Below are 12,500 nucleotides of genomic sequence, written 5' to 3'. Positions count from 1 at the left end.
GGCCCATCACTATGAGACACTTCTCGTAAATACAGACACCGTTTGGAAACAATTAAGGTATGTAAATAAACATGTATAATATATTTCTGTGTAAATAACTCACTTCACAACGTATATATCTGCGGTGTGGCTAATTTATGAAAAAAAAAAAATATTGTCAAATTTAGTGGGTGCGGCTTATACACCGGTGCTCTTTGTAGTCTGGAAAATACGGTAATTTTCCACCAAATGGGAAAAAAAAACCATGTTATTTTGTAGACTAACAGATACTACATTGCTTTATTTGGAAACAATTAAGGTATGTAAATAAACATTTACAAAATATTTATGTGTAAATAACTTATTTCACAACGTATATATCTGCGGCTAATATATGGAAAATATATTTTTCCTACTGAAATTTAGTGGGTGCGGCTTATATACCGGTGTGCTCTATAATCCGGAAAATATGGAAGGTTTATTTGTACAAAGTATTGGTACCAGATTGGTCTCGCCAATACCAGCCTGAATTTTACTCGGTATCGGATGGGAAAGAAAATCAGTGGTATGGCACATCACTATGAGAAGCTTCGTAAATACAGACACCGTTTGGAAACAATTAAGGTATGTAAATAAACATTTATAATATATGTATGTGTAAATAACTCACTTCACAATGTATATATCTGCGGTGTGGCTAATTTATGAAGAAAAAAAAATATTGTCAAATTTAGTGGGTGCGGCTTATAAACCGGTGCTCTTTGTAGTCTGGAAAGTACGGTAATTTTCCACCAAATGGGGAAAAAAACATGTTATTTTGTAGACTAACAGATACTACATTGCTTTATTTAGAAACAATTAAGGTATGTAAATAAACAGTTACAAAATATTTATGTGTAAATAACTCACTTCACAACGTAAAGAAAATATATTTTTCCTTCTCAAATTAAGTGTGGGTGCGGCTTATATACCGGTGTGCTCTATAATCCGGAAAATATGGAAGGTTTATTTGCACAAAGTATTGGTACCAGATTGGTCTCGCCAATACCAGCCTGAATTTTACTCGGTATCGGGTGGGAACGAAATTCAGTGGTATGGCACATCACTATGAGACGCTTCGTAAATACAGACACCGTTTGGAAACAATTAAGGTATTCACAACGTATATATCTGCGGTGTGTCTAATTTATGAAAAACATTGTTTTCTTGTCAAATTTAGTGGGTGCGGCTTATAGTTTAGTAGTCTGGAAAATACGGTAATTTTCCACCAAATGGGAAAAAACATGTTATGTTGTATCCTAACAGATACTACATCACTTCATTTGGAAACAATTAAGGTAAATACGTCTGTAACCGGTTTCATATGTTGTGAACTTACAGTCGGGACTGGTCTCAAACTGGAAACTGGGACTGCTGGCTCCGTATCCCGCCGCCGTGCGGGCTCTGATCTGCAGCAGGTAGGCCGTGTTGGGCTTAAGACCGTTCAGAGTCACGTTACAACCCCGGGCCCGGAGGATGGTGTAGCTGGTCTCCTGCTCCTCCTGGAAGATAAAGAGGCAGGCGTGGAGACGGAGAAATTAAATCCACAGCCCGGGGTGTGAATATTAATGGCTGCAACATGTGGAGGGTATGGTATGAGAAGGCGGGCTGTCATTCGCGCGCACACCCAAACAATGCGGACAGTTTTGACAGCATCCCACCCTTTGTCGGGTGAATTATGGCCTTTCTGTTTTACGACGTCTCTCCTGCTGATCTACGCTGATAAAGCAGTGCACAGATTCTACACCTTGCAACCAGATGTGGACGGAAGAAAAAAAGAAAACATCGAACAAAAGACAGTAAATACAATGATAATCAAACTTGGAATTGAATTTTATGGAGCGACATTTGTAGACTAGTTCATCCTCCTGAGAACCAGCGTCCTCTGCAATGGACAAGTGTGGATGTGCATGTATGGTGTGTAGTTTAAAGCAGTGTTTCTTCCCATCGTTGGGCAACCAGCGCCCCCTAGAGGAACGCCAACTAATATTTGTATGGGCTGCAGCGCTATTCAGTTGTAATGCACTTTTCCACCACTTGTGGCAGTAGTGACAAAATTGAAAAAAACAGAAGAAGTATGTAGCTAAAGTCATAGAGAAGTTTCTTAAGCGCAAAAAGTATGACTAAAGTAGTGAAGCTGTATTTTTATTTGCACTTTCAATGTATTGTACAGTACATCCATCCATCCATCTTCTTCCGCTTATCCGAGGTCGGGTCGCGGGGGCAGCAGCCTAAGCAGGGAAGCCCAGACTTCCCTCTCCCCAGCCACTTCGTCCAGCTCCTCCCGGGGGATCCCGAGGCGTTCCCAGGCCAGCCGGGAGACATAGTCTTCCCAACGTGTCCTGGGTCTTCCCCGTGGCCTCCTACCGGTCGGACGTGCCCTAAACACCTCCCGAGGGAGGCGATCGGGTGGCATCCTGACCAGATGCCCGAACCACCTCATCTGGCTCCTCTCCATGTGGAGGAGCAGCGGCTTTACTTTGAGCTCCTCCCGGATGGCAGAGCTTCTCACCCTATCTCTAAGGGAGAGCCCCGCCACCCGGCGGAGGAAACTCATTTCGGCCGCTTGTACCCGTGATCTTGTCCTTTTGGTCATAACCCAAAGCTCATGACCATAGGTGAGGATGGGAACGTAGATCGACCGGTAAATTGAGAGCTTTGCCTTCCGGCTCAGCTCCTTCTTCACCACAACAGATCGATACAGCGTCCGCATTACTGAAGACGCCGCACCGATCCGCCTGTCGATCTCACGATCCACTCTTCCCTCACTCGTGAACAAGACTCCGAGGTACTTGAACTCCTCCACTTGGGGCAGGGTCTCCTCCCCAACCCGAAGATGGCATTCCACCCTTTTCCGGGCGAGAACCATGGACTCGGACTTGGAGGTGCTGATTCTCATCCCAGTCGCTTCACACTCGGCTGCGAACCGATCCAGCGAGAGCTGAAGATCCTGGCCAGATGAAGCCATCAGGACCACATCATCTGCAAAAAGCAGAGACCTAATCCTGCAGCCACCAAACCAGATCCCCTCAACGCCTTGACTGCGCCTAGAAATTCTGTCCATAAAAGTTCAGAACAGAATGGGTGACAAAGGGCAGCCTTGGCGGAGTCCAACCCTCACTGGAAACGTGTCCGACTTACTGCCGGCAATGCGGACCAAGCTCTGACACTGATCATACAGGGAGCGGACCGCCAAAATCAGACAGTCCGATACCCCATACTCTCTGAGCACTCCCCACAGGACTTCCCGAGGGACACGGTCGAATGCCTTCTCCAAGTCCACAAAACACATGTAGACTGGTTGGGCAAACTCCCATGCACCCTCAAGGACCCTGCCGAGAGTATAGAGCTGGTCCACAGTTCCACGACCAGGACGAAAACCACACTGTTCATCCTGAATCCGAGGTTCGACTATCCGGCGTAGCCTCCTCTCCAGTACACCTGAATAGACCTTACCGGGAAGGCTGAGGAGTGTGATCCCACGATAGTTAGAACACACCCTCCGGTTCCCCTTCTTAAAGAGAGGAACCACCACCCCGGTCTGCCAATCCAGAGGTACCGCCCCCGATGTCCACGCGATGCTGCAGAGTCTTGTCAACCAAGACAGCCCCACAGCATCCAGAGCCTTAAGGAACTCCGGGCGGATCTCATCCACCCCCGGGGCCCTGCCACCGAGGAGCTTTTTAACTACCTCAGCAACCTCAGCTCCAGAAATAGAAGAGCCCACCACAGATTCCCCAGGTACTGCTTCCTCATAGGAAGACGTGTTGGTGGGATTGAGGAGGTCTTCGAAGTATTCCCTCCACCGATCCACAACATCCGCAGTCGAGGTCAGCAGAACACCATCCTCATCATACACGGTGTTGATAGTGCACTGCTTCCCCTTCCTGAGGCGGTGGATGGTGGTCCAGAATCGCTTCGAAGCCGTCCGGAAGTCGTTTTCCATGGCTTCCCCGAACTCCTCCCATGTCCGAGTTTTTGCCACCGCAACCGCTGAAGCCGCACACCGCTTGGCCTGTCGGTACCTGTCCGCTGCCTCAGGAGTCCTATGAGCCAAAAGAACCCGATAGGACTCCTTCTTCAGCTTGACGGCATCCCTCACCGCCGGTGTCCACCAATGGGTTCTAGGATTACCGCCACGACAGGCACCAACTACCTTGCGGCCACAGCTCCAATCAGCTGCCTCGACAATAGAGGCGCGGAACATGGTCCACTCGGACTCAATGACAGTACATATTCCGTACAATTGACCACTAAATGGTAACACCCGGATAAGTTTTTCAACTTGTTTAAGTCGGGGTCCACGTTAATCAATTCATGGTAAATGGTGAAAATAAGGCTTAAAAAAATCCTGGAATTTTTTGGAACTTGGGAAAAAAAGGCAGTTTGATTGTCCAAGGCGGGTGGAGTGTGTGGATAGTGGAACGGTTCAAACCGGTTGAGAAACGTGGAAACTGCGCAAGTTCGAAAAATGGCCCATTCATTTCCAAGGGGGAAAAAAAGACCCAGAAAACCGAAAATTCTGGGTAATCTAGGATTGTTTGTGTGTTTTTTGGGGAGTAGCTCAAAGGGGCAACATGTTGTGTGTTCAACATGTGGAGAACAGTGTGGGTTGATGGTTGAAAGATCGGAATTGGGTAAAAAATGGCGCACAATTTTGAGAATTTAGGATATTGTTGAACTAGTAATACATCCATTCAGTTGAATGGGAATTTCTTAGAAATTTGGGAATTTCGGGGAAAAAAATGGATTTTTGGAAAATATTGGTAATACGATAATTGTCCTAGATGGTATGAATGGGTTGGTGATGGGATTTTTCAAAACGGTTGAAAAATGTTGACATAGTAACAGTTTGATATTAAATGGAATGGAATTTCGGAAAACCCGGGAATTTGTAAGAAAAGCAACATGGTAGTTTTGTTGTCCCAACGGTGGAAAAATGTGGACTGTAAAAAATGTCCAGGAAGAGGTTTGATTGATTGATTGAAACTTTTATTAGTAGATTGCACAGTACAGTACATATTTCGTACAATTGACCACTAAATGGTAACACCATAATACGTTTTTTAACGTGTTTAAGTCGGGGTCCACGTTAATCAATTCTTGGTAAAAGGTGAAAATAAGGCTTTGGAAAACCGTGAATCCTGGAATTTTTTGGAACTTGGAAAAAAGCAGTTTGATTGTCCAAGGCGGGTGGAGCGTGTGGATGGTGGAACGGTTCGAATTGGGTAAAAAATTGCGCACAATTTTGAGAATTTAGGATATTGTTGAACTATTAATACATCCATTCATTTGAATGGGAATTTCTTAGAAATTTGGGAATTTCGGGAAAAACAGGATTTTTTGAAAATTGGTAATACAATAATTGTCCTAGATGGTATGAATGAGTTGGTGATGGAATTTTTCAAAACGGTTGAAAAATGTTGACATAGTAACAGTTTGATATTTAATGGAATGGAATTTCGGGAAAACCGTGAATTTGTATGAAAAGAAAAATTGTGGTTTTGTTGTCCCAACTAAGAGGCGTGTTTTGAGGGTGGAATGGTCAAAAATGGTTGAAAAATGTGTCTTGTGCAAACTGGGAACCTTGGGAAAATCCTGTAATTTTTTGGAACTTGGAAAAAGGTAGTTTGATTGTCCGAGGCGGGTGGAGCGTGTGGACGGTGGAATGTTTCAAATCGGTTGAGAAACGTGGAATATGGAGAGGTTTAAATATTGCTCATTCATTGTCAATGGGGAGAAAATTACTGGAAATTCTGGGAAAAATGGGAATTTTGGGATAGGGACAACTTGTTTTGCATTTGACAAGTGAAGAACAGTGTGGGTTGATGGTTGAAAGGTCGGAATCGGGTAAAAAAAATGGCGCAATTTCTGGAGAATTGTGGGCATTGTAGAACTATGAATATGTCCGTTCATTTGAATGGGAATTTTCTAGAAATGTGGGAATTTCGGGAAAAAAGGAAATAGGTAATACAATAATTGTCCTAGATGGTATGAATGGGTTGGTGATGGAATTTTTCAAAATGGTTGAACAATGTTGACGTAGTAACAGTTTGATATTAAATGGAATGGAATTTCGGAAAACCCGGGAATTTGTACGAAAAGCAAAATGCTAGTTTTGTTGTCCCAACAGTGGAACAATGTGGACTGTGAAAACTTACCAAGAAGAGGTGAAAATAAGGCTTCGGAAAACCGGGAATCCTGGATTTTTTTTGGAACTTGGAAAAAGGCAGTTTGATTGTCCAAGGCGTGTGGAGTGTGTGTGGATGGTGGAACGGTTCGAATCGGTTGAGAAACGTGGAAACTGCGCAAGTTCGAAAAATGGTCCATTCATTTCCAAGGGGGACAAAAGACCCAGAAACCCGAGAATTCTAGGGGGACAAAAGACCCAGAAACCCGAGAAAAACAAAAGACCCAGAAACCCGAGAATTCTAGGGGGACAAAAGACCCAGAAACCCGAGAATTCTAGGGGGACAAAAGACCCAGAAACCCGAGAAAAACAAAAGACCCAGAAACCCGAGAATTCTAGGGGGACAAAAGACCCAGAGACCCGAGAATTCTAGGGGGACAAAAGACCCAGAAACCCGAGAATTCTAGGGGGACAAAAGACCCAGAAACCCGAGAAAAACAAAAGACCCAGAAACCCGAGAATTCTAGGGGGACAAAAGACCCAGAAACCCGAGAATTCTAGGGGGACAAAAGACCCAGAGACCCGAGAATTCTAGGGGGACAAAAGACCCAGAAACCCGAGAATTCTGGGTAATGTAGGATTTTAGCCGAACGTTTTGATACTTGAACGGTTCCGATCGGATGAAAACTGTGGTCTGTTTGGGCATTCACACAATTATTGAATCCCAGGTTAGGTTAGACTTCTAGACTCAGACTTAGACTTCGACCTAGACTTAGCTAGAAAGACAAGATAACTGGGCATCATAGCTTCTTAATACTTTGCCAAAATGACACGATCATTGCAAGAGTTGAACTGCAGAAGACGGAGAGAAAACGTCAAACTGATATGGTCTCTGACTGCGACTCAGGTGGGTGGGCATACGCCCCACGGGTGGGTATACCCCCCCCCTGCAGCTGTCGTTAAAATGCCATTTAGAGGAATGACTACCGAGCCATTATAGTGACCCCCTATCACGTTTCTGCAACCTCCCAGCCTCACAACTCAAGTCAAGCAGACAAATGGCTGAAGATTAACAAGGAAGGAGAATAAAAGACTTATTCAACAATCCTAAGAACAAGCCTAGTTCATGTCTTTTACTCTGTAACTGCTTATTAAACACCCCGTCCTTAACACACGCACGGACAATAGAGGAGAACTTCACGGCCGGTAATGGCCGGGATCAGACTTTTATAGCGCATACAGATTGTTAAGTGTGTTGTCACGTAACTGATACATCAGGATCAGTCTTCATGACCACCATAAATCTAATCACCGCTTGTCGCCAGTCAATGCTCGGGACAGCAGGGGATCCCTTAAAAAATTACGCACAGGTGTGGTAAGAGGACCGTGTGTGTGTGTGTGTGTGTGTGTGTGTGTGTGTGTGTGTGTGTGTGTGTGTGTTCTTGTATTGCTGCCATTCTTGAGACAAGAAGAAGGAAAAGTATCTTCCATATGAGGAGGTGTGAACAAGTGATGACATAAATCATGGTCCCAATAACATCGCATCTAATAGAGAATGTCTCATTTGCACCCCTGCTGGTGACATCTATCAACATATGAAATAACAAGTGTGTGTAAAAAATTTGAAGTGTTCCCCCTCTGACCAACAGATGTAACAACAAGTGTGTGTAAGAAATTGAAAGGCACCCCCTTTGGCCAAACGTAATTAAAAATATATATATACATATTTACTGTATATAGAGACATACTGTAATAACGTGAAGTAAATAATGAAGATTAAAAACCAATTACCAAAAATAAAAAAAATTAAAATAAGCTAAAAGCAATCTTTTTCTCACGTGTCAACTTTTTTCTTATAAAATTGGGAACAATTTCTCATATTATTTCTGTTTTGATAATATTGCAATCTTTTTGTATGTCAAATTATTACTTTTTCAGGCAAAATGGAGGCAATAGTCATATAAAATTCTGACTTTTATCACAATATTGCCAATTTTTGTTGTTGTTCTTGTAAAACAGTGACACTTTTGTCATCATTTTTGCAGAGTACAATTCAGATTATTATGATATTGCCAACATTTTAAAGTTTTCTTATAAAATGGTAACTTTTGTCAACTTACGACTCTTTTCACAAAATTTCCAAAATGCTAAAATTTCTGGTAAAATTGCGACTGTTCGAGTAGAATTCCAACTTTTATCATAACACAACAAATGTTAAGTTTTTCTTGTAAAAGTTTGACTTGTGTTGGGTAAAATGACAACTTTTATTATAATACTGCCAACATTCTAAGTTTTTCTTGTGAAATTCCAACTAATTTTTCGCAACAAGCTTTTTTATATTTGCACAGTATGTATATATTATTAATGTTGTAAATACACATCTTTATATATCTAGAAAGGGTGGTCCTAAAGAGGTAGGCATTTTTCTCAGGTCTTAAGAAGGTAAAAAAATACTAGAATGTGTGTGTGTGTTCTTGTATTTCTAGCCTTCTTGAGACATTAAGAAGGAAAGGTATCTTCCATATGAGGAGGTGTGAACAAGTGATGACATAAATCAATAACATTGCATCTAATAGAGAATGTCTCATTAGCACCCCTGCTGGTGAAATCTATTAAAATGAGGGTGGTCCCAAAATGGAGGGATTTTTCAAATTGACTGTGTGTCGCTTTTAAAAGTGCTCCCCCTCTGGTCAACATATGAAATAACAAGTGTGTGTAAAAAAAAAAATTGAAGTGCTCCCCCTCTGGTCAACATATGAAATAACAAGTGTGCGTAAAAAAAAGTTGAAGTGCTCCACCTCTGGCGTGTGAGAAATTGAAACGCGCCCTCTTTGGCCAAAATTAAGTTAAAAAAAATGAATAAATATGTATATAGAGACATGCTGTAATAACTTGAAGTAAATAATGAAGATTAAAAACAAATTGCAAACAAAAAATTCAAAAAAAAGTGTTTTTCTCACTTTTTCTCACAATGCGTCAACTTTTTTTTCTTATAAAATTGGGAACAATTTCTCATGTTCTTTCTGTTTCTATAATATTGCAAAATGTTCTCTTTTAATGTAAAATGATCACTTTTTAATGCAAAATGGTGACATTTGTCATATAAATTCTGACCTTTATCACAATGTTTTTTGTTGTTCTTGTAAAATGGTGACATTTTTTTAGTGAAATGATGACTTTTGTCATAATTTTGCAGTGTAAAATTCAGATCATTATTATAATGTTGCCAAAATTGTTCAGTTTTCTCATAAAATTGTGACTTTTGTCGAGTAAAATTATGACACTTTTCATAAAACGGCCAACATATTGAGCTTTTCTTGTAAAATTGCGACTGGTATTTAGTAAAATTCCAACTTTTATCATAATATTGCACACATGTTCAATTAGTCAGAGTAAAATTACGACTTGTATTATAATACGGTCAAAATTCTAAGTTTTTCTTGTGAAATTCCAACTTCTTTTTCACTATATAAAACAGTGTAATTTATATATATATATATATATATATATATATATATATATATATATATATATATATATATATATATATATATATATATATATATATATCCATCCATCCATCCATCTTCTTCCGCTTATCCGAGGTCAAGTCGCGGGGGCAGCAGCCTAAGAAGGGAAGCCCAGACTTCCCTCTCCCCAGCCACTTCGTCCAGCTCTTCCTGTGGGACCCCGAGGCGTTCCCAGGCCAGCCGGGAGACATAGTCTTCCCAACGTGTCCTGGGTCTTCCCCGCGGCCTACTACCGGTCGGACATGCCCTAAACACCTCCCTAGGGAGGCGTTCGGGTGGCATCCTGACCAGATGCCCGAACCACCTCATCTGGCTCCTCTCCATGTGGAGGAGCAGCGGCTTTACTTTGAGCTCCCCCCGGATGGCAGAGCTTCTCACCCTATCTCTAAGGGAGAGCCCCGCCACCCGGCGGAGGAAACTCATTTCGGCCGCTTGTACCCGTGATCTTGTCCTTTCGGTCATAACCCAAAGCTCATGACCATAGGTGAGGATGGGAACGTAGATCGACTCGTAAATTGAGAGCTTTGCCTTCCGGCTCAGCTCCTTCTTCACCACAACGGATCGATACAGCGTCCGCATTACTGAAGACGCCGCACCGATCCGCCTGTCGATCTCACGATCCACGCTTCCCTCACTCGTGAACAAGACTCCGAGGTACTTGAACTCCTCCACTTGGGGCAAGATCTCCTCTCCAACCCGGAGATGGCACTCCACCCTTTTCCGGGCAAGAACCATGGACTCGGACTTGGAGGTGCTGATTCTCATCCCAGTCGCTTCACACTCGGCTGCGAACCGATCCAGTGAGAGCTGAAGATCCTGGCCAGATGAAGCCATCAGGACCACATCATCTGCAAAAAGCAGAGACCTAATCCTGCAGCCACCAAACCAGATCCCCTCAACGCCTTGACTGCGCCTAGAAATTCTGTCCATAAAAGTTATGAACAGAATGGGTGACAAAGGGCAGCCTTGGCGGAGTCCAACCCTCACTGGAAACGTGTCCGACTTACTGCCGGCAATGCGGACCAAGCTCTGACACTGAGCATACAGGGAGCGGACCGCCACAATCAGACAGTCCGATACCCCATACTCTCTGAGCACTCCCCACAGGACTTCCCGAGGGACACGGTCGAATGCCTTCTCCAAGTCCACAAAACACATGTAGACTGGTTGGGCAAACTCCCATGCACCCTCAAGGACCCTGCCCAGAGTATAGAGCTGGTCCACAGTTCCACGACCAGAACAAAAACCACACTGTTCCTCCTGAATCCGAGGTTCGACTATCCGGCATAGCCTCCTCTCCAGTACACCTGAATAGACCTTACCGGGAAGGCTGAGGAGTGTGATCCCACGATAGTTAGAGCACACCCTCCGGTTCCCCTTCTTAAAGAGAGGAACCACCACCCCGGTCTGCCAATCCAGAGGTACCGCCCCCGATATCCACGCGATGCTGCAGAGTCTTGTCAACCAAGACAGCCCCACAGCATCCAGAGCCTTAAGGAACTCCGGGCGGATCTCATCTACCCCTGGGGCCTTGCCACCGAGGAGCTTTTTATACATATATATACACATATATACACATGCATATACAGTACATATACATATATATGTTATTGTAGTAAGCTGCATTGTACATATTTCATACCCATCCCTACATTATATGTTTTAATACTTTATATTCATATATATATATATATAGTATATTGATAGATAATTTAATATTTTGGGGGCGTGATGCATCGAAAGTGTCTCTTCTTACTCTTTTCAAGCCACTAATGGCTACACAATTCAGAGTTTGTCCACATATGAATCCTTGTGACACAGATGACTAATAGTCTGTTGTCATGCCGACAGATGCCGGACAAGTTGTGTCTTTGTGCTTGACGTTCCTCCACACACACACACACGTCTGCAGGAGCCCTGGTTCTTGATAAAGACCTCCAAGTGGTAGCCATTAAGCCACTTGAAGTGTGAAGCAGCAAAGTCGTAGAACCCAGCATTAAATGTGTTGATGTGTAATGAGTCCTCGTTCCCAAATGAACATCAGGGGAAATGCTGTCCTCCAGGCTGAGAGGAAAAGGACATCCAGATTTTTTTTTTTTACCAGCTTGAAGTGGAAATCCTTTGATGCTACATTATGTGACTTTGTGTCTTTAGCGCCCGTGGCATTTTGCACATGTGTGGAAGTAGCAGTAATGCTGAAAAGTACTTGCAGGTTTACACAACTGAAGCTTTTTATGGACCTTCTAGCGTATTCTGGCAAGATCATGGAAAGCCACTATGGACTGGCTTCTAAAACAGCGTTTGTGACTCACAGATGTTGTTACAAAGTTGAATACTTGTGTTTAACGTCAATTCAGAAGTAAAGATGCATAACAAAAATTCTAAGAACAATTCTTTTTATGCACGATTTTAAATCTGTTCATAATTTGCAAAAATCTACGTTTTTATGGCATCTTTGTGCAACCAGAAGGATATTAAGTTACCTGTAAACTGATCAATTATTATTATACCAAGTAATACATTAAGAGAAATGGTTTGAATCGAGAGTCGTGTTGTATCGAGAATTGATTCTGAATGGAGCTGTCACACCAGGAATCGGAAGGGAATCGAATCGTGATCACAACCCCAATCATAACCCAACAGAACATTGACAATACATTGAAACATTGTTGAGAAGTTGTTGGATTAGATCCTGATGCTGAGCAACTCAAATACAACATTGAAACAAGATACTTTTTGACGATGTTTAATCAAGGTTGGATTTCTGTCGTTGATTTGACCATTGAATTTTGGTCATTTCCCCAACTAATAATCTACAACAC

The 12,500-nt window shown here is 42.7% G+C and overlaps 1 protein-coding gene across 4 annotated transcripts in view; it reads right to left on the bottom strand.

The window, feature by feature from the left end:
• Positions 1 to 12,500, bottom strand: part of epha3 (eph receptor A3) — a 361,011-nt gene that overhangs the window by 109,524 nt on the left and 238,987 nt on the right. For all 4 annotated transcript variants that reach the window (XM_061926088.2, XM_061926086.2, XM_061926087.2 and 1 more), the window contains exon 7: positions 1,358 to 1,520. In XM_061926088.2, coding sequence (XP_061782072.1) covers positions 1,358 to 1,520 — 163 coding nt within the window. The remainder of the gene's footprint in view (positions 1 to 1,357; positions 1,521 to 12,500) is intronic.

The sequence above is a fragment of the Nerophis lumbriciformis genome, linkage group LG31 (assembly GCF_033978685.3).
Source record: "Nerophis lumbriciformis linkage group LG31, RoL_Nlum_v2.1, whole genome shotgun sequence".
NCBI classification, from domain to species: Eukaryota; Metazoa; Chordata; class Actinopteri; order Syngnathiformes; family Syngnathidae; genus Nerophis; species Nerophis lumbriciformis.
This window is presented reverse-complemented; position numbering and strand designations above follow the sequence as displayed.